The sequence below is a fragment of the Gymnoscopelus microlampas genome, assembly GCF_963454915.1.
Source record: "Gymnoscopelus microlampas genome assembly, chromosome: 3".
NCBI lineage: Eukaryota > Metazoa > Chordata > Actinopteri > Myctophiformes > Myctophidae > Gymnoscopelus > Gymnoscopelus microlampas.
In genome coordinates this window covers 2,554,488-2,580,715 of record NC_139940.1, presented here as the reverse complement: position 1 = coordinate 2,580,715, position 26,228 = coordinate 2,554,488, and the positions used below count along the sequence as shown (strand labels likewise).

General features: G+C 39.6%; 1 protein-coding gene across 1 annotated transcript; it reads right to left on the bottom strand.

Moving 5' to 3' along the window:
* Window positions 1-48: 48 nt before the first annotated feature.
* On the bottom strand, window positions 49-20,530 carry LOC311041595 (serum paraoxonase/arylesterase 2-like). Its single transcript, XM_084052048.1, has 9 exons — window positions 20,401-20,530; window positions 20,142-20,212; window positions 18,921-18,976; window positions 17,939-18,107; window positions 6,045-6,168; window positions 5,161-5,361; window positions 4,308-4,389; window positions 1,653-1,781; window positions 49-378 (listed from the first exon to the last, which is right to left on the bottom strand). Exons 1-9 carry the CDS (start codon window positions 20,475-20,477, stop codon window positions 217-219), a joined length of 1,071 nt encoding a protein of 356 aa, XP_083908174.1. The 5' UTR covers window positions 20,478-20,530; the 3' UTR covers window positions 49-216.
* Window positions 20,531-26,228: the final 5,698 nt, after the last annotated feature.

Genomic DNA, 26,228 nt, shown 5'->3' with positions numbered 1-26,228 from the left:
GATCTGATATTTTTGAATAGGCAAAGAAATCTAAAAATGACACACAGATGCGTTCCTGGTTTTAATGGCTTAAATGAGACAATATGATTCCAGAAGTGATTTTCCTTTGCAAACAGAATAAAAAGAGGTTATTGTGTCCATCATGTAATCAACACACAACACATCATGTGTTTTTTGTTCTTTTCTTTCTTTCTTTTCTGATGAAGCACAAAAGCACTACTCCAGGTCACATGACAGGGCCTTGTGGTAGACTGAACCAATCAGGAGCTTCCCTCCATAAGGGGCGGCGACGGACGAGCCAATGATGGTGGTGCCGTCGTCAGCGAACACCTGCGTGACCAGCGGGCGATCCGATTGGATGTTCTGGATGCGGATCACCTGGGAAACAAAACAACACAGAAACTTAGTAGCTCAACCAAAATTAAAGGGATAGTTCACCCAATGAATTTTTACTTGAATTTGTGGATATTTTCTTTGTTCCTAAGCCAAAATTTTGATGGACAGCGGACCGGTAGGAGATACAAAGGAGGCTCTTTGTATCTCCTACCGGAACCGCTGCCGGTCATCAAAATTATTGTCTTAGGAATGAGACAAAAACTAAAATGTATCCATGAATGCAAGTCTCCATGGGGTGACTCATCCATAGAGGGAAAAAAAGTCATTTTGGGGGTGAACTATCCCTTTAAAACTGGCTCAAAACAATGACACATGATGAATATGAAGCAGCTCAACTGTGTTTGACATGTTGAGATGTGTTGCTGTGTGGTTATGTAATAGAGGTTTGTTTAGTTTTCCCTTTGCCTCCAAGCTGTTGTCTTCACCCTGTCTGTCACTGTCTGTCCAGGATGTTTAGCATGTTTAACACTTTGCTGAAAGGCTTCCTGTTTCATAATGTTTCAACACTTTCAACTGAAACAATGTAGCAGGTTGATGTGAGGAACTATGATTGATCCTCCTACTGGATATAGTGTAAACGAGCGTATTTAAATCACCTTCATTTACAGAGAGAGAGAGAGAGAGAATAAAGTGACTTGTCCTTCAAATTTAAACAATCATCTATCTATAAATGCACAGAATGTGCGTGTGCGCGTGCGTGTGCGTGTGCGCGTGCGCGTGCGTGCGTGTGTGCGTGCGTGCGTGTGTGTGTGTGTGTGTGTGTGTGGTATATATCTCGAGGAGTGTCCAAAAACGATTGACATCAAAGTGGTGGTGTGTATCGCTGAAGGTAGTTCTGTCAGACCAGCGGTTGTCTGTAGAACCAAACCAGGCCCTCTGTCTGATATCTGTGTCTCATTTAGACATGATCCAAACACCATCATGTGTGTTTATTAAAGAGAACAACATGTGGACCTGGTGATGTGAATGTATTGAGTTGCATCATCAGGTCTGTGTGTGTGTGTGTGTGTGTGTGTGTGTGTGTGTGTGTGTGTGTGTGTGTGTGTGTGTGTGTGTGTGTGTGTGTGTGTGTGTGTGTGTGTGTGTGTGTGTGTGTGTGTGTGTGTGTGTGTGTGGATAACGTTTAGTATTAACCCCTGGACTCCTTATGATGTCATCAATATGATGTCATAGACTGGCCTCCATAGTCCAACACACAGTACATGTTTCCTAATTTACATAATGAACATAATTATGTAAAAATAACAATGACTGACCTCTGACCCAGGGGGGTCGCTGGGGTCATTGGTGATGAACTTGTATCCATTAGGGTGACAGCCCAGCCACAGGTCACCGGTCACATGATCCACCTCTATGTTATCACACAGAGACCCCACTGACACTGTCTATAAACATATAAATATATATGTCACATGATCCACCTCTATGTTATCACACAGAGACCCCACTGACACTGTCTATAAACATATAAATATATATGTCACATGATCCACCTCTATGTTATCACACAGAGACCCCACTGACACTGTCTATAAACATATAAATATATATGTCACATGATCCACCTCTATGTTATCACACAGAGACCCCACTGACACTGTCTGGAAACACATAAATATATAGTATATATAAAATATAAATGCATATGTATACAATATATAAACTCCTCATAAAAAGTCTGGAAACGTAACTTCGGTCGCTTATTTCTCCCCTTCAATAATAACAATGGGTATTGTATTTCATTCATTTTTATCGTTGATTAGTCACCTCTACAACGAGGTATAACTTGTAAGGATCGTGCAATCGTAGAATGAGCAACAAAGCTAAACGTGTAGGTAGCGCCCCCAATCGCCACCCAATTTGTTTTTTTTCCCAAAATCCCACAATATGCTTCTGATGGTAATCCCTCTTGTTTTGAGCGACCTGCCAGCACGTGGCCCTCACATCTACAGTTCTATACAGTTCTATCAGGCTGTATTACAACAGTTCGGTTGAAGGCGTCCTAACAGGCTATGTCACGGCCTGGTATGGGAACTGCACTGCCCGAGAGAAGATCAACCTACAGCGAGTAGTGCGATCGGCAGAGCGAATAATGGGAAGCGAGCTCCCAGCGCTCCAGGATCTGTACAAAAAGCGGTGCGTGGTCAAAGCCAAGCGCATCGTCAAGGACAAGCACCACCCAACAAACTGTTCAGAACCCTACAACGACCGCGGGGACCTACCGCAGTATCAAGAGTTCCACCACCAGGTTCTGGTGCAGTTTTAACCCGGCTGCTGTCAGAATGCTGAATAAGGCATGAGCCTTGTTCAGCAGCCTGACAACAGGCGGTACTGCCCAGCTGGTCGCAGACTTTTCTGGCTCTTCCTGAACACACCTGTGGATTATACCAGGGACAAATGACTTGGACTTAGCTCCCCCTCGGACATACCTGTAGACTACACCAGGTACAAATGACTTTCTTTTGCTGCTCTCCCTCATGGAGCTACTTGCGGATTATACCAGGGTCAGTCCACCTTCAGGCGGACACGCACTGGCCTTTTGCACCTTAATCCCATGTATAACGCACTGACCTTTTTGTCTTTTTTATTGTGCTCTTTTTTCTCTAAGCACCTTAACGTCCATAAGGATATCATGCACAGTATACATACATTGCTGCTATGCTCAGGCACCTTAGTTTGTTTCTTTATCTCAGGTACTTTGTAAATATGTAGATAACTTGTTTGGCCTTCTGTTGTTCTCTTGTTTGATCTCCTTCCCACTTGCCCCCCACCCCTCTTCTTCTTCACCCCCCCCCCCCCCTCTTCTTTCTATGGAAATTAACGTTGCGATGGGAATGATGTACAAAAACGAATTTCACCCACTTTTTACCTTGTAAACCATGTGATGTGACAATAAACCTGATTCTGATAGAGACCTGCCAGCACGTGGCCCTCACATCTACAGTTCTAGACCTGCCAGCACGTGGCCCTCACATCTACATTTCTATAGAGCTGGGGTCTTCAACAGGCGGTCCGGGACCCCTAGTGGGTCCTCAGAGCTACTACAGGGGGTCCGCCAAATCATTGTGTGATAGGATTTAGTTTTTTTTTTACATTAACCACTTGAACCCTATAATTCCTTTTCTGAGGGGAACATTAGCCAAAAATAGCAGATCTACAAGCTCTCAACGCCTCGCGCTGCGAGGCGTTGAGAGCTTGTAGATCGTCTACTTTTGGCAAAGAGGTTATAGGTGTGGAGGGGAAAAATAGCAGAATAAGTAAAAAAAAAAATCACACCCAGTGTGAAGTGGGCGGTGTGTGGTCATCACAACATGACTCTCTTAAAAAACATTATTGTGTTTTTTTTAAGTCCATACTGCTATTCATAGGGCTGCACATGTGTCATGTGTTTCGCTAGCCAATCACAGTCCTGAATTTGCAAAGTCAGCCAATCACATTACAGTTAGTGGTGATGACACTAGCTGTGATGTGATTGGCTGACTTTGCAAAAGTATAGATTTGCATTGACTGTGGAAGGGTTAGGGGTTGTAGACTGCGTTGTAGACTATTGGCCAAACCTCACTTATAGGGGGGGGTTACACCGCCCCCAAAAACTTTAATCTGAAACACAATTTTATACAATATAGAGGGGGTCCCTGCTTCATCTCTCTCTCAGCTAGGGGGTCCTTGGCTTGAAAACGTTGAAGACCCCTGCCAGCACGTGGCTCGCGGATTGTGCATAGTGGTTCGAAGTCCAGATTACAACGATCATGCAAAAAATAATTGTGATTATCTCAAATAATTATGATTAGGCGATCATGTACAGATTCGGCCGCATAGCAGTGAACGTCATGACTTTGGATTCATTTCTTTCATGTTGATTATATAAATAAGATGACATGATGAAGATGATTAGAATAAAAGTGTTCTACCTTCACAGGAGATAGACGTTGTCCTTCAACTCTCTCAAACACCTCGATTTCATGATCCATGATGTCAGAGACGTACACGAACCTGAACAGCATAAACATGCGTCGTTTTATTAGTATCTAGGACGCGCGTGCGTGCGCACACACACACACACACACACACACACACACACACACACACACACACACACACACACACACACACACACACACACACACACACACACACAGACAGACAGACAGACAGACAGACAGACAGACACACACACACACAGACACACACATTATTATGCTTGTGAAGATGCTTCTAGGACGGCAATTCACACCGCACTTTAATTCTACCTCTGAAGGTGGATTCTGCCAATGCTGTTCAAAGGGAACAGAGTGGTTTGATGGTCCTGTGCATCTTTCCGTGTGTCGCCCACACCTTGTGTTTTAGCGTTCTACACGCCATGTCTATTAGGAGCAGATAAATGCTGCTTTCCCCCTTCTGTCCAATCGGGTGAGAGGAAGGCGGACGGGTCCGTCCCAAGACTCAGGAAGCGTCATGGTGCTTGAGATAAAGACACTGTGGCCTATGGGGAGGGTCCTGAAAGTGAGTGACAGGTGTGTCACTGGTTATTGGGACAGAATGCGCTGCAAGCTACAAGTTTTTTTTTTATGCTCTGGCTGCAAAAAACGGCCGGCCGCACACAACCTGTTTATCAGCCAGAAGCCATAGTTCGGTGTGACCGCGCCCTTATGGCATAAATCAACCAAGACTACTATGCTTGTGGGGGCCATTTGACACACACACACACACACACACACACACACACACACACACACACACACACACACAGTGAATAACAAAGACCTTTTATCAGGAGACATGTTGATGCCGTTGGCAGACAGGAAGCCTCCGGCGACCTCCGTGACCTGGGCGGGGCTGTAGTAAACCACGGTGCACCATGGGAAACCCAGCAGGACGGTCATCAGGTGCAGAGCCTCGCTGGAGAACGCCTGGTCATTGGTGGCAAAGAAACTGTCCACGCCCACCGCGACGATGTCATTCACACTGAGGAGACAGCCAGTGGTGGAAAAGGTGGTACCAGGGGGTCCCCAACAAAATGTGTTATAATAGCGTCACAATTATTTTAACCACTTAGCTTTGGGCTATTCAAAAATAGCAGATATACAAGCTTGTAGTGCAGCACTCTCTGCTATTTTTGAAAACTCTTGAACATTTGTGCAAATCTTTGAATATATATATTTTTAAAGCGAACATTCAGTGGCGTGCACAGACATTTTGAGGGGCAGGTGCTCAAGTAAATTATACTTTTTTTTGTTTACTTGGTCCACTCTTTTTCTCCCTCTACACCTATATACCTCTTTGCCAAAAAATAGCCGATCTACAAGCCCACAACGCCTCGCAGCGCGAGGCGTTGTGGGCTTGTAGATCTGCTATTTTTGGCTAAAGTTCTCCTCAGAAAAGGGATGCTAGGTTTCTAGTGTTTATGGTAAAAAGAAAAATCATATCACATAAAGATTTGGCGGACCCCCTGTAGTAACTCTGAGGACCCCCTAGGGGTCCCGGACCCCCTGTTGAAGACCCCTGCTGTAAACTGAAAAAAAAGGGCACTTATTCTGGTCAAGAGGGCAAAGGGCAGGTGCTCTCGCTCCACCTAGAGTCTATCTGTGCACGTCCCTGCCAACATTTGTAACTCAAATCTTTTGCTTCTGTGACAGTGTTGTACACACCTGTGCAGAAGGTCATGGGTCACCGTCTTCAGGTGAATCAGTGTGTTCTCCTCCAGATGGAAGATCTCTACTCTGCTGTGACGAGGCTGAGGATGGTTCACCACCAACACATACACACTGTCATCTGTAAGTACACAACAACATGTACACACTGTCATCTGTAAGTACACAACAATATGTACACACTGTCATCTGTAAGTACACAACAACATGTACACACTGTCATCTGTAAGTACACAACAACATGTACACACTGTCATCTGTAAGTACACAACAACATGTACACACTGTCATCTGTAAGTACACAACAACATGTACACACTGTCATCTGTAAGTACACAACAATATGTACACACTGTTCACCACCAACACATACACACTGTCATCTGTAAATACACAACAACATGTACACACTGTTCACCACCAACACATACACACTGTCATCTGTAAATACACAACAATATGTACACACTGTTCACCACCAACACATACACACTGTCATCTGTAAATACACAACAACACATACACACTGTCATCTGTAAGTACACAATAACACATACACACTGTCATCTGTAAGTACACAACAACACATACACACTGTCATCTGTAAGTACACAACAATATGTACACACTGTTCACCACCAACACATACACACTGTCATCTGTAAGTACACAACAATATGTACACACTGTTCACCACCAACACATACACACTGTCATCTGTAAGTACACAACAATATGTACACACTGTTCACCACCAACACATACACACTGTCATCTGTAAGTACACAACAATATGTACACACTGTTCACCACCAACACATACACACTGTCATCTGTAAATACACAACAACATGTACACACTGTCATCTGTAAGTACACAATAACACATACACACTGTCATCTGTAAGTACACAACAACACATACACACTGTCATCTGTAAGTACACAATAACACATACACACTGTCATCTGTAAGTACACAACAACACATACACACTGTCATCTGTAAATACACAACAACACGTACACACTGTCATCTGTAAATACACAATAACACATACACACTGTCATCTGTAAGTACACAACAACATGTACACACTGTTCACCACCAACACATACACACTGTCATCTGTAAATACACAACAATATGTACACACTGTTCACCACCAACACATACACACTGTCATCTGTAAATACACAACAATATGTACACACTGTCATCTGTAAATACACAATAACACATACACACTGTCATCTGTAAGTACACAACAACATGTACACACTGTTCACCACCAACACATACACACTGTCATCTGTAAATACACAACAATATGTACACACTGTTCACCACCAACACATACACACTGTCATCTGTAAATACACAACAATATGTACACACTGTTCACCACCAACACATACACACTGTCATCTGTAAATACACAACAATATGTACACACTGTCATCTGTAAATACACAACAATATGTACACACTGTTCACCACCAACACATACACACTGTCATCTGTAAATACACAACAATATGTACACACTGTCATCTGTAAATACACAATAACACATACACACTGTCATCTGTAAGTACACAACAACATGTACACACTGTTCACCACCAACACATACACACTGTCATCTGTAAATACACAACAATATGTACACACTGTTCACCACCAACACATACACACTGTCATCTGTAAATACACAACAATATGTACACACTGTTCACCACCAACACATACACACTGTCATCTGTAAATACACAACAATATGTACACACTGTCATCTGTAAATACACAACAATATGTACACACTGTTCACCACCAACACATACACACTGTCATCTGTAAATACACAACAATATGTACACACTGTCATCTGTAAATACACAACAACACATACACACTGTCATCTGTAAGTACACAACAACACATACACACTGTCATCTGTAAATACACAACAACATGTACACACTGTCATCTGTAAATACACAATAACACATACACACTGTCATCTGTAAATACACAACAACATGTACACACTGTCATCTGTAAATACACAACAACACATACACACTGTCATCTGTAAATACACAACAACATGTACACACTGTCATCTGTAAGTACACAATAACACATACACACTGTCATCTGTAAATACACAACAACATGTACACACTGTCATCTGTAAGTACACAATAACACATACACACTGTCATCTGTAAATACACAACAACACATACACACTGTCATCTGTAAGTACACAATAACACATACACACTGTCATCTGTAAGTACACAACAACACATACACACTGTCATCTGTAAGTACACAATAACACATACACACTGTCATCTGTAAATACACAACAACACATACACACTGTCATCTGTAGATACACAACAACACATACACACTGTCATCTGTAGATACACAACAACACATACACACTGTCATCTGTAAGTACACAACAACACATACACACTGTCATCTGTAAGTACACAATAACACATACACACTGTCATCTGTAAATACACAACAACACATACACACTGTCATCTGTAGATACACAACAACACATACACACTGTCATCTGTAGATACACAACAACACATACACACTGTCATCTGTAAATACACAATAACACATACACACTGTCATCTGTAGATACACAACAACACATACACACTGTCATCTGTAGATACACAACAACACATACACACTGTCATCTGTAGATACACAACAACACATACACACTGTCATCTGTAGATACACAACAACACATACACACTGTCATCTGTAAATACACAATAACACATACACACTGTCATCTGTAAATACACAACAACACATACACACTGTCATCTGTAGATACACAACAACACATACACACTGTCATCTGTAGATACACAACAACACATACACACTGTCATCTGTAAATACACAATAACACATACACACTGTCATCTGTAAATACACAATAACACATACACACTGTCATCTGTAAATACACAATAACACATACACACTGTCATCTGTAAATACACAACAACACATACACACTGTCATCTGTAAATACACAACAACACATACACACTGTCATCTGTAGATACACAATAACACATACACACTGTCATCTGTAAATACACAACAACACATACACACTGTCATCTGTAAATACACAACAACACATACACACTGTCATCTGTAGATACACAACAACACATACACACTGTCATCTGTAGATACACAACAACACATACACACTGTCATCTGTAGATACACAACAACACATACACACTGTCATCTGTAAATACACAACAACACATACACACTGTCATCTGTAAGTACACAACAACACATACACACTGTCATCTGTAAATACACAACAACATGTACACACTGTCATCTGTAAATACACAACAATATGTACACACTGTTCACCACCAACACATACACACTGTCATCTGTAAATACACAACAACACATACACACTGTCATCTGTAAATACACAACAACACATACACACTGTCATCTGTAAATACACAACAACACGTACACACTGTCATCTGTAAGTACACAATAACACATACACACTGTCATCTGTAAATACACAACAACACATACACACTGTCATCTGTAAATACACAATAACACATACACACTGTCATCTGTAAATACACAATAACACATACACACTGTCATCTGTAAATACACAACAACACATACACACTGTCATCTGTAAATACACAACAACACATACACACTGTCATCTGTAAATACACAATAACACATACACACTGTCATCTGTAAATACACAATAACACATACACACTGTCATCTGTAAATACACAATAACACATACACACTGTCATCTGTAAGTACACAACAACACATACACACTGTCATCTGTAAATACACAACAACACATACACACTGTCATCTGTAAGTACACAACAACACATACACACTGTCATCTGTAAATACACAATAACACATACACACTGTCATCTGTAAATACACAATAACACATACACACTGTCATCTGTAAATACACAACAACACATACACACTGTCATCTGTAAATACACAATAACACATACACACTGTCATCTGTAAATAAACAACAACACATACACACTGTCATCTGTAAGTACACAACAACACATACACACTGTCATCTGTAAGTACACAACAACACATACACACTGTCATCTGTAAATACACAACAACACATACACACTGTCATCTGTAAATACACAACAACACATACACACTGTCATCTGTAAATACACAACAACACATACACACTGTCATCTGTAAGTACACAACAACACATACACACTGTCATCTGTAAGTACACAACAACACATACACACTGTCATCTGTAAATACACAACAACACATACACACTGTCATCTGTAAGTACACAACAACACATACACACTGTCATCTGTAAATACACAATAACACATACACACTGTCATCTGTAAATACACAATAACACATACACACTGTCATCTGTAAATACACAATAACACATACACACTGTCATCTGTAAATACACAACAACACGTACACACTGTCATCTGTAAATACACAATAACACATACACACTGTCATCTGTAAGTACACAATAACACATACACACTGTCATCTGTAAGTACACAATAACACATACACACTGTCATCTGTAAGTACACAATAACACATACACACTGTCATCTGTAAATACACAACAACACGTACACACTGTCATCTGTAAGTACACAATAACACATACACACTGTCATCTGTAAATACACAACAACACATACACACTGTCATCTGTAAATACACAACAACACATACACACTGTCATCTGTAAGTACACAACAACACATACACACTGTCATCTGTAGATACACAACAACACATACACACTGTCATCTGTAGATACACAACAACACATACACACTGTCATCTGTAAATACACAACAACACATACACACTGTCATCTGTAAGTACACAACAACACATACACACTGTCATCTGTAAATACACAACAACACATACACACTGTCATCTGTAAATACACAACAACACATACACACTGTCATCTGTAAATACACAACAACACATACACACTGTCATCTGTAAATACACAACAACACATACACACTGTCATCTGTAAGTACACAATAACACATACACACTGTCATCTGTAAGTACACAACAACACATACACACTGTCATCTGTAAGTACACAACAACACATACACACTGTCATCTGTAAATACACAACAACACATACACACTGTCATCTGTAAATACACAACAACACATACACACTGTCATCTGTAAATACACAACAACACATACACACTGTCATCTGTAAATACACAACAACACATACACACTGTCATCTGTAAATACACAATAACACATACACACTGTCATCTGTAAGTACACAACAACACATACACACTGTCATCTGTAAGTACACAATAACACATACACACTGTCATCTGTAAATACACAACAACACATACACACTGTCATCTGTAAATACACAACAACACATACACACTGTCATCTGTAGATACACAACAACACATACACACTGTCATCTGTAGATACACAACAACACATACACACTGTCATCTGTAGATACACAACAACACATACACACTGTCATCTGTAAATACACAACAACACATACACACTGTCATCTGTAAGTACACAACAACACATACACACTGTCATCTGTAAATACACAACAACATGTACACACTGTCATCTGTAAATACACAACAATATGTACACACTGTTCACCACCAACACATACACACTGTCATCTGTAAATACACAACAACACATACACACTGTCATCTGTAAATACACAACAACACATACACACTGTCATCTGTAAATACACAATAACACATACACACTGTCATCTGTAAGTACACAACAACACATACACACTGTCATCTGTAAATACACAACAACATGTACACACTGTCATCTGTAAATACACAACAATATGTACACACTGTTCACCACCAACACATACACACTGTCATCTGTAAATACACAACAACACATACACACTGTCATCTGTAAGTACACAACAACACATACACACTGTCATCTGTAAATACACAACAACACATACACACTGTCATCTGTAAATACACAACAACACATACACACTGTCATCTGTAAATACACAACAACACATACACACTGTCATCTGTAAATACACAACAACACATACACACTGTCATCTGTAAATACACAACAACACATACACACTGTCATCTGTAAATACACAACAACACATACACACTGTCATCTGTAAGTACACAACAACACATACACACTGTCATCTGTAAGTACACAACAACACATACACACTGTCATCTGTAAATACACAATAACACATACACACTGTCATCTGTAAATACACAACAACACATACACACTGTCATCTGTAAGTACACAACAACACATACACACTGTCATCTGTAAATACACAACAACACATACACACTGTCATCTGTAGATACACAACAACACATACACACTGTCATCTGTAGATACACAACAACACATACACACTGTCATCTGTAAGTACACAACAACACATACACACTGTCATCTGTAAATACACAACAACATGTACACACTGTCATCTGTAAATACACAACAACATGTACACACTGTTCACCACCAACACATACACACTGTCATCTGTAAATACACAACAACATGTACACACTGTCATCTGTAAATACACAACAACATGTACACACTGTTCACCACCAACACATACACACTGTCATCTGTAAATACACAACAACACGTACACACTGTCATCTGTAAGTACACAACAACACATACACACTGTCATCTGTAAATACACAACAACACATACACACTGTCATCTGTAAATACACAACAACACATACACACTGTCATCTGTAAATACACAACAACACATACACACTGTCATCTGTAAGTACACAATAACACATACACACTGTCATCTGTAAATACACAATAACACATACACACTGTCATCTGTAAATACACAACAACACATACACACTGTCATCTGTAAGTACACAATAACACATACACACTGTCATCTGTAAATACACAACAACACATACACACTGTCATCTGTAAGTACACAACAACACATACACACTGTCATCTGTAAATACACAACAACACATACACACTGTCATCTGTAAGTACACAATAACACATACACACTGTCATCTGTAAATACACAACAACATGTACACACTGTCATCTGTAAGTACACAATAACACATACACACTGTCATCTGTAAATACACAACAACATGTACACACTGTCATCTGTAAATACACAATAACACATACACACTGTCATCTGTAGATACACAACAACACATACACACTGTCATCTGTAAATACACAACAACACATACACACTGTCATCTGTAGATACACAATAACACATACACACTGTCATCTGTAAATACACAATAACACATACACACTGTCATCTGTAAATACACAACAACACATACACACTGTCATCTGTAAGTACACAACAACACATACACACTGTCATCTGTAAGTACACAACAACACATACACACTGTCATCTGTAAATACACAACAACACATACACACTGTCATCTGTAAATACACAACAACACATACACACTGTCATCTGTAGATACACAACAACACATACACACTGTCATCTGTAAATACACAACAACATGTACACACTGTTCACCACCAACACATACACACTGTCATCTGTAAATACACAACAACACGTACACACTGTCATCTGTAAGTACACAACAACACATACACACTGTCATCTGTAAATACACAACAACATGTACACACTGTCATCTGTAAATACACAACAACACGTACACACTGTCATCTGTAAGTACACAACAACACATACACACTGTCATCTGTAAATACACAACAACACATACACACTGTCATCTGTAAGTACACAATAACACATACACACTGTCATCTGTAAATACACAATAACACATACACACTGTCATCTGTAAGTACACAACAACACATACACACTGTCATCTGTAAATACACAACAACACATACACACTGTCATCTGTAAGTACACAACAACACATACACACTGTCATCTGTAAGTACACAATAACACATACACACTGTCATCTGTAAATACACAATAACACATACACACTGTCATCTGTAAATACACAATAACACATACACACTGTCATCTGTAAATACACAACAACACATACACACTGTCATCTGTAAGTACACAACAACACATACACACTGTCATCTGTAAATACACAACAACACATACACACTGTCATCTGTAAGTACACAACAACACATACACACTGTCATCTGTAAGTACACAACAACACATACACACTGTCATCTGTAAGTACACAACAACACATACACACTGTCATCTGTAAGTACACAATAACACATACACACTGTCATCTGTAGATACACAACAACACATACACACTGTCATCTGTAAATACACAACAACATGTACACACTGTCATCTGTAAATACACAATAACACATACACACTGTCATCTGTAAATACACAACAACATGTACACACTGTCATCTGTAAATACACAACAACACATACACACTGTCATCTGTAAATACACAACAACACATACACACTGTCATCTGTAAATACACAACAACACATACACACTGTCATCTGTAAGTACACAACAACACATACACACTGTCATCTGTAAATACACAACAACACATACACACTGTCATCTGTAAATACACAACAACACATACACACTGTCATCTGTAAATACACAATAACACATACACACTGTCATCTGTAAGTACACAACAACACATACACACTGTCATCTGTAAGTACACAATAACACATACACACTGTCATCTGTAAATACACAACAACACATACACACTGTCATCTGTAAGTACACAACAACACATACACACTGTCATCTGTAAATACACAACAACACATACACACTGTCATCTGTAAATACACAACAACACATACACACTGTCATCTGTAAATACACAACAACACATACACACTGTCATCTGTAAGTACACAACAACACATACACACTGTCATCTGTAAATACACAACAACACATACACACTGTCATCTGTAAATACACAACAACACATACACACTGTCATCTGTAAATACACAACAACACATACACACTGTCATCTGTAAGTACACAACAACACATACACACTGTCATCTGTAAATACACAACAACACATACACACTGTCATCTGTAAATACACAACAACACATACACACTGTCATCTGTAAGTACACAACAACACATACACACTGTCATCTGTAAATACACAACAACACATACACACTGTCATCTGTAAGTACACAACAACACATACACACTGTCATCTGTAAATACACAACAACACATACACACTGTCATCTGTAAATACACAATAACACATACACACTGTCATCTGTAAATACACAACAACACATACACACTGTCATCTGTAAGTACACAACAACACATACACACTGTCATCTGTAAATACACAACAACACATACACACTGTCATCTGTAAATACACAACAACACATACACACTGTCATCTGTAAGTACACAACAACACATACACACTGTCATCTGTAAGTACACAACAACACATACACACTGTCATCTGTAAGTACACAACAACACATACACACTGTCATCTGTAAATACACAATAACACATACACACTGTCATCTGTAAATACACAACAACACATACACACTGTCATCTGTAAATACACAACAACACATACACACTGTCATCTGTAAGTACACAACAACACATACACACTGTCATCTGTAAATACACAACAACACATACACACTGTCATCTGTAAGTACACAACAACACATACACACTGTCATCTGTAAATACACAACAACACATACACACTGTCATCTGTAAATACACAATAACACATACACACTGTCATCTGTAAGTACACAACAACACATACACACTGTCATCTGTAAATACACAACAACACATACACACTGTCATCTGTAAGTACACAACAACACATACACACTGTCATCTGTAAATACACAACAACACATACACACTGTCATCTGTAAATACACAACAACACATACACACTGTCATCTGTAAGTACACAACAACACATACACACTGTCATCTGTAAGTACACAACAACACATACACACTGTCATCTGTAAGTACACAACAACACATACACACTGTCATCTGTAAGTACACAATAACACATACACACTGTCATCTGTAAATACACAACAACACATACACACTGTCATCTGTAAGTACACAACAACACATACACACTGTCATCTGTAAATACACAACAACACATACACACTGTCATCTGTAAGTACACAACAACACATACACACTGTCATCTGTAAGTACACAACAACACATACACACTGTCATCTGTAAGTACACAACAACACATACACACTGTCATCTGTAAATACACAACAACACATACACACTGTCATCTGTAAATACACAACAACACATACACACTGTCATCTGTAAATACACAACAACATGTACACACTGTCATCTGTAAATACACAACAACACATACACACTGTCATCTGTAAGTACACAACAACACATACACACTGTCATCTGTAAATACACAACAATATGTACACACTGTTCACCACCAACACATACACACTGTCATCTGTAATACACAACAACATGTACACACTGTCATCTGTAAGTACACAACAATATGTACACACTGTTCACCACCAACACATACACACTGTCATCTGTAAATACACAACAATATGTACACACTGTTCACCACCAACACATACACACTGTCATCTGTAAGTACACAACAACACATACACACTGTCATCTGTAAATACACAACAATATGTACACACTGGTTCATCACACATCCAAGGAACACAGGTGTGTCATCATGAGGGAAACAACAACAAGTCACTTCTTGTCTCTTTCAGTTTGAGCCCTGGAGCAGAGCTCACAATAAGAACGTGGGAACCAAACATCTTGTTCACTAACAACGCAGTCACAGCCAAACGCTGTAATCTGAACACTCACCTCTTCGCACTCCACCTTATAGCCTGTAGCAGTGGTGGAAAAAGTACTCAAATTCTTTACTTAAGTAAAAGTACCAATACTGCAATATAAAAATACTCTGTTACAAGTAAAAGTCCAGAATAAAAAAATGACTTGAGTATATGAAAAATATAATATTATAATAATATTATAATATAGAAAAATATAATATTATATTTGTTATATAACAAATATAATTTATGAAAAGGCTACTATAGGCTACAGTGAAGTCGTGCATTAGCGCAAGATGAGGATAAAGGAAACATTCAGTCTAAATGTCCAGTTTGCTAATAATTCACAACTACTGTGCCAGATAATCACCAAGAGAGTTAAAAAAGAAAAAAACGTTTCAGTCATTCAGTCCGACTTCACTGTAGCCTATAGTAGCCTTTTCATAAACTATATTTGTATTAGGCTGTCCTGAGAGTTTATAATATTTAGAGAAATTTAAAGTTTCAAATGCAAAAGTATTGGTAGTAGTTGCGAATTACTGGACATTTAGACTGAATGTTTAATTTATCCTCATCTTGCTCTAATGCACACAACTGTTTTGCCAGGTTTTATTTGTGTTGTTTCTCATAAGCGTGCATCCGTTGTCCGTCAACAACACAGTAGTCTGTGCCTTGACTTCAGTGCACTGACTCTCTCCCCAAACAAAGGGAATGAACTCGTTAAGGAGTGTACATTACCTTTGTCATCTACGAACACACTGATCCCATGTGGGTTGAAGGTTTCCAGTAGATCCTGTTCTGCTTGGATCTTCAGCTCGACGGGATCTGCTGTGGGATCCAGTAGATCCAGGGTGTACATTTTACCAGGATCCTCAGAGAAGGACGGCAGGCCTGGATACTTTAAGCCCTGAAATGAAAAAAATACAACACATCCCATCACCCCAAGAACACCATCCCCACAGTGAAACATGGTGGTGGCAGCATCATGCTGTGGGGCTGTTTTCTCAGCAACAGGGACTGGGAAACTGTCCCGAGTCGAGGGAAAGATGGATGGTGCTAAATACAGGGATATTCTTGAGCAAAACCTGCAAGTGATTTGAGAGTAGGACGGAGGTTCACCTTCCAGCAGGACAATGACCCCAAGCATACTGCTAAGGCAACACTTGAGTGGTTCAAGGGGAGACATACGTATAAATGTGTTGGAATGGCCTAGTCAAAGCCCAGACCTCAATCCAATTGAGAATCTGTGGTCAGACTTGAAGATTGCTGTTCACAAGCGCAAACCATCAGACTTGAAGGAGCTGGAGCAGTTTTCCCTTGAGGAATGGGCAAAAATCCCAGTGGAAAGATGTGGCAAGCTCATAGAGACTCATCATAAGCGACTTGCAGCTGTGATTGCCGCAAAAGGTGTCTCTACAAAGTACTGACTTTATGGGGGTGAATAGTTATGCACATTGACGTTTTCTGTTATTTTGTCCTACTTGTTGTTGTTTGCGTCACAATAAAAAAAAAGCACATCTTCAAAGTTGTAGGCATATTCTGTAAATTAAATGATGCAAACTTTCAAACAATCCATTTAAATTCCAGGTTGTGAGGCAACAAAACACAAACAATGCCAAGGGGGGTGAATACCTTTGCAAGGCACTGTATTTGAGAACCACTGCTGTAGAGACACTATGCACATGGATAGAGTAATCTAGTAGATCCAACACACACATACCGTACTCATGATGGCCAGTCCATCACTCAGAATGGTCAGGTCCTCTGCCCCGAAATCTGCATAAAATAATGAACAATAAATTATCATAATGATAATAATATGAATACATAACTGTACACAATAATACACAACTAGACAAAGTGCTCCTCGCAGCACATGAGGGCTCCGCCAGGTCAGGTAGGTTATTGTGGCCTCCTGGTGGCGCTATAACAGGCAGATGTGAAAAATGCAGGGCAGAGGTTTTTTCTTGGCCTCTAGGGAGAGCGTGTGCAAAGTTTTACACAGAACGGTGCAGTTATAAGTACAAACACACAAATCGGCCCGATATAGCGCCACCATGAGGCTGATTTGAAAATGTCCAAGTGGCATTTCTTCCTCTGCCTAGTAGGAATGTGTGTGTAAAATTTCACGGAAACTGCACTCATGATTTGAGGCATTTTGTTCAAAACGGATCACTCCTGCAAACTTTGGAAGCCAACCTTAGCCAATCAGGATGGAATATGGAAAATCCGACAGACCCGTTTTGTTTAATGACTATAGAGATACTGTGTATCGATTTGCATGACGTTTGGACACAATCTGTCGGAGTACTGTCAAGAAATGTGTTTTGCAAAAATCGGCCTCCTGGTGGCGCTGTAACAGGCCCATGTGAAAATCCAGGGAGTGTGTGTGTGTGTGCAGTTTGGCTGCGATCCAGCCAATGATGCCGGAGATTAGCTGTCCACAGAGAGAACCCCCCCACACACACACACACACACACACACACACACACACGGACGGACGGACGGACGGACGGACGGACGGACGGACGGACGGACGGACAGACAATAAATTATAGCACACACACTGTCTGCTTTATCAATAACACATTTCAAATCAACATAATGCTTCTCTAGGACTTCTTGCACACCTGAGACACACACACACACACACACACACACACACACACACACACACACACACACACACAGACACACACACACACAGTCCATTACAATAAGTGATATTGACAGCAGTACTACAGTATGTCAGCTGAGTTGTGGACTTTGTTTATGAGTTTAACCTGACCCTTAAATTAACCTGTCAACAACTACAACTTAATCTGTGCCACAACATGTCAGATCACTCATAAACCAGACATAATATTCTTCATAAATGACTCAAAACAAAAGGATTTCATGACATCAGAAACACTTAAATCAAGTCCCAACGTTTACCTACCCAGATTCTTTAACGGTTGACAGTTGGGAAGATGTTTCACAGCCACTTCTCTGGTAGAAAGAGTCGCTCCTCTGTATAATTACATCAGTTTATATTAATGTTATTGTTGTTATTCCTGCAGCATGCATATGAACTTTAACCCACATTCAGAAAGCTTCACAGACAGACATTACAAAGACAGAGAAAGCAGACTGCACTCTGTTCTAAAGACAATAACATCTGTTATAATGACAATAACATCAGTAAACATCAAACACACCTGAGTTTCATGAACCTGTGTCCAATAAAAGCTGCACAAACAGCGACCAGAAGAGACACGACCAGAGAGAACTTCATTCTGACTGAGACTGACTGAGACTGAGGAACACAGGAACAACATCATGTACTCATCCACTAGAGAGCGTTGTTTGACCAGAGAGAGTGTACAAATGGAACCAAATGGACCCTAACGGGTCCATTTGGTTCCATTTGTACACTCTCATAGTTACAGACCCATAAGGGTCCATTTGGTTCCTAATCCTAACTTTCCATCAATTAGCTGGGGACCCCCTGGAACTCCCTCAAGGACCCCTGGGGGTCCCCGGACCCCACTTTGAGAACCACTGCACTAACGGACCGTTACTGAGGAACCATGATGGACTCATCCACTAGAAGGCGTTATTTGACCAGAGAGCCCAGTGGTGGGAAAAAGTACTCAAATGTTTTACTTAAGTAAAAGTATCAATACTGCAATGTTAGAAGTACTCTGCTACAAGTACAAGTCCGGAATTTTACTTGAGTAAAAGTACAAAGTATTGGTATAAAAATGTAGGCCTACTTAGAGTATCAAAAGTTAAAGTACACGAATGTTTGAAAATAGCAGATCTACAAGCTCACATCGCGTTGCGAAGCGACGCGTTGTGAGCTTGTAGATCTGCTATTTTCAAATAGCCTTGGTATAAAATAGGGCTAAAATATGTTTCATGATATCATAATTTATATCTGCAACGTAACTAGTAACTAAAGTTTTCAAATAATTCTTGAAAACTTTCACGAGGAGAGTGAGTCGGAATTCAGCTTTAATCTCTGCCTCCCTCTAGAGGCCACATAATGCAAATTACTTGATCATGCATCGTGGTTTAATATTGTCAACTAACAGCAGAGACCATTCTGAAAGGGAGATGGAAGACAAGTCAAGACCAGGTTTCTTCCAGGATAGGTGGCGAGCTGATAGAAAATGATGCCTCTTCCATCACCATATATATCTCTCTGCTGTCAGGCAGAAACCAGCTAAAATATTAACTTTTCAGGAGATTACGAAAAAAAACATGTTTTTAGAACAACACAATACTGCCTTAAGAGGCAAATATTGTACTTTCCCCCCCCCCTTTAAAAAAAAACAACACATTAACCAATGAAGCCTATATAATCTACAAGATCACAACGTGTGAGCTTGTAGATTTTGATTAAATTTGGAAAACCTTTCAGAAAAAATAATAGAACTTGATATACACTTGAGTACAGATACTTTAGGTCTATTTTGATTTGATATATGTTTCATACAGGACTTTAACTTTACACTGCAGCACTATTGGCTCTGTGCACAGCAGCCATAATGTAATTAAAGACATTCTTACTTCCTTCACAGGTGTTACCAATGATACTAATGAAGGCTCTGTTCCATTCTGGTTGTTACAATGACACTAATGAAGGCTCTGTTCCATTCTGGTTGTTACAATGACACTAATGAAGGCTCTGTTCCATTCTGGTTGTTACAATGATACTAATGAAGGCTCTGTTCCATTCTGGTTGTTACAATGATACTAATGAAGGCTCTGTTCCATTCTGGTTGTTACAATGATACTAATGAAGGCTCTGTTCCATTCTGGTTGTTACAATGATACTAATGAAGGCTCTGTTCCATTCTGGTTGTTACAATGACACTAATGAAGGCTCTGTTCCATTCTGGTTGTTACAATGATTCTAATGAAGGCTCTGTTCCATTCTGGTTGTTACAATGATGCTAATGAAGGCTCTGTTCCATTCTGGTTGTTACAATGATACTAATGAAGGCTCTGTTCCATTCTGGTTGTTACAATTACATTACATTACATTACATTACATTACAGTCATTTAGCAGACGCTTTTATCCAAAGCGACTTACAATAAGTGTATTCAACATAGGTAGGGAACGAAAACTACTAATCACCAGAAGTCTTAAGTGCATTTCCTGCAAAAAACAAGCAACCAAGAGTATACCTAGCGCTAAGGTAAAAGTGCAATATATCAGCTAACTACTTTCTTAAACAGATGAGACAAAATAGCAAAATCAAATGAGCACGAGCTCAGACAAATAAGTGTATCGACTAAACAAGATCCAATAAAACAATACAAAGCTAAAACAAGAGTTCGTACAACTAGTTAACAACAAGTAGGCCAGGCAAAGAGTAAGGGTAGTGTTTACTGAAGAGGTGGGTTTTCAGCCTGCGGCGAAAGATGGGCAGTGACTCTGCTGTCCTGACATCAGTGGGAAGTTCATTCCACCACTGTGGGGCCAGAACAGAAAAAAGTCGTGACCGTGTCGATCGACCAGAAGGACCCCTGAGTGACGAGGCAATCAGTCGCCCCGAGGTGGCAGACCGAAGTGGTCGGGCAGGGGTGTAGGCATCAACCATAGCCCGGAGGTAGGAAGGAGCTGTTCCTTTCACTGCCCTATAGGTTGTTACAATGACACTAATGAAGGCTCTGTTCCATTCTGGTTGTTACAATGATACTAATGAAGGCTCTGTTCCATTCTGGTTGTTACAATGATACTAATGAAGGCTCTGTTCCATTCTGGTTGTTACAATGACACTAATGAAGGCTCTGTTCCATTCTGGTTGTTACAATGACACTAATGAAGGCTCTGTTCCATTCTGGTTGTTACAATGATACCAATGAAGGCTCTGTTCCATTCTGGGGGTTCCTTGAAATCTCAGTCACTTTAAAGAGTTATCAAGGGCGCCGATAGTGTGGGTGCCTCGGGGCTAAAGCACCCACTAGGTGCTGTTTTTTTTTTTTCAAAATCAGATTGCCTGATTCAGATTGCCACTGAATAAACCGAATTAACTGAAATAAAGTTACAAAACCCCCCCAAAAAAGTTAATTATCCGGCCAAAACCCGCGGGGCACACATGCACGCGCGCCAGGTTGGGCACCCACTAGAGCTTATACATATCGGCGCCCCTGAGGGTTATGCTCGAAATTAAAACGTCTGAGAACCACTGTGCTACACTAAATTATTAGGATCATCCATTGGTAAGACCTGTGTGAAGGAAGTACGGAAGTGGCCCTATTCTTTACATATAGAACTATATATATATATAGCTTATTGCTATTATTACTTAAGTATAAAAGTAAAAATACTTCTCCCAGCTCTGGTGTCCTCAGTAAAAACGGACAACACCTCTTTCAACGGTTTATTTCTGAAGTTGTTTTTGTTTTTTTTAAACTTTTTTTTTTCTTTTTTGCAAGTGATAAGACTCCTCCCCCCAAAAAAACAAAAACATAAAAACAAAAACAAAAACAAAAATTACAAAATCGTTTCTATGTAATCAAAAAATCATGTAGTAATAAGAGACTGACTTGATAAAAAACAAACATGTAGAACGTACATACATACATACATACATACATACATACATACATACATACATACAGAACGGTCGTGAGAGTAACAGAAAAAAAACGTTGTTGGCAAAAACCCCATTTTGACCCTTTGACCCTGTGAACGTCGGTCAGCTTAGGGTGCATGCAGCCCGAGAAGTACTCTGAAGTAATCTGACAAAGTAATCTGTAATCTCCTACAGGAAGTCCTACAGATGGAAAAGGATGAGAGAAATCTACCGGTAAACAACTTAAAAAAAAAAAAGTCACACAACAGGTAGGTGTGTGTGTGTGTGTGTGTGTGTGTGTGTGTGTGTGTGTGTGTGTGTGGGGATCGACCAGACTGCTGACGCTAAAGCTGGCGTAAGAGATGTTTCTTGAAGTGAAGTGTTATAAATATCTCTATATTGTGATAAAAGTGTCTCTCCGGCTCTTTAACGCATAAAGACCCCGAGGCCGATTCTACCAATGACCTTCTAAAATCACTAGTTATCAACACTTACAGGATGTTTTTCAAAAATGTTCAAAAATCGCAGCCGTGAGCTTGTAGATCTGCTGTTTTTGAATAAAATGATACGGATGGTTTTAATTAAACAATACACGTTCAGGTCGGGATATCAATTTCAGCCAATCAGAAGAGAGAACTCATGCAGGATAAACAAGTTAAATTGGTGAAGTGATGAAACACCAACAAAAGGAAAAGTAGTGAGAAAGACAAACATTGGAACACTATAAAATTGAAGCTGATAAACACGGGTTCTCTCTCCTGATTGGACGAAATCGATATCCCGACCTGAACATTAAAAAATTGTTTATATTAAAGAGCTGGAGAGACAGGGAAACCTCTATAGCAATGATTAATATCACAATATAGAGATATAGCCTTTTTTTTTTGTTCTAATTCATTACGACCTGGAAGGGAACGCCATTCTGTGTCATTTTTAGATTTCTTTGGGCGGTTCAAAAAATAGCAGATCTACAAGCTCATAGCGCGGCACTCGGCACCGAGTGCCGCGCTATGAGCTTGTAGATCTGCTATTTTTTGAAAATAATCGTGACAATTTGTGCAAATCTTTGAATATGTATACATTTTTATATTAAATGGTTTATTCCAGGGACCGCCCCCAGAGGCAAAGATTTGAGTTACAAACGTTCACTTTAAAATATATATATATTCAAAGATTTGCACACATTTTCAAGTTTTTTTTCCGGAAAAATAGCAGATCTACAAGCTCTTAACGTGGCAATGAGCTTGTAGATCTGCTATTTTTTGAATAGCCAAATAAATCTTAAAATGACACCGCCAACGCGTTCCCAGTCTTAATGGGTTAAAGGGCAAGACCACTTCGGTAGAGGTTTGGGTTGTGTAGTTACCTTGCCATGATGTAACTCCAAAGGTGGTCAAGACAAAAATAATTGCTCCATTGATTAGAAATTGATAATTCAAAATATGCTCCTCGTTGACTTACATTGTACGGTAAAACAGCTCTCAAAGTCACTCTTTTAGCACGTAAACAAACAAAGTTGATTCAGACAATATAGAACATCACCAAACCCACTACTGTCTATTTTTGTTGATAAAAATGTAAACTTACTGTTGATTTAGCTATTTTTATTAGAAAGAAAACCCGGACTGGATCGGCGGATCCGGATCTTCAAATAGTAAAAACAGGAAGTTGACATTTTTATTAAAAAATGAGTCAGCTGTGTTTGTGTTCGTTTACGGGCTAAAAGAGTGACTTTGAGAGCTGTTTTACCGTACAATGTAAGTCAATGAGGAGCATATTTTCAATTATCAATTTCTAATTAATGGAGCAATTATTTTTCATTTCTTGTCCACCTTTGCAACCCAAAACTCTACCAAAGTGGTCTTGCCCTTTAACCCATTAAGACCTGGAACTGTGTTATTTTTAGATTTGAGCTAAAAAGCATTATTTTACACTTTGGGCTATTCAAAAACAGCAGATATACAAGCTCGTAGCGCGGCACTCGGTGCCGTGCTTGTAGATCTGCTATTTTTGAAAAATCGTGAAAATGTGCGCAAATCTTCTGAATATATATATTTTTAAAGCGAACATTTTTAACTCAAATCTTTGCTTCTGGGGGGGTCCCTGGAACAAAATATTTTGATGGGGGTCCGGGGGCCAAATACATATAATTTTGGGGGTCCTTTACATGAAAAGAAATTGGGCACCACTGATATACAAACGTAGGTTTTTCAAAAAAATGATGGGATTTAGGAGACGTGTAGAATCGGCTTCAGGTCTCAATGGGTTAAGCTAAAAAAAAACACAAAGAAAACATGGCGTACAGCAGCTTTAGCGGTGAGGTGTGTCAAGGTGGCGTAGTCCAGGTTTCACAGTGTATTTTACCAACTAGCAGGATGTCCTTATTTTCCCCCCAAAAAAACAAACAAACAAACAAACAAACAAACAAACAAACGGCTTCAAGCAAAGACTGGTA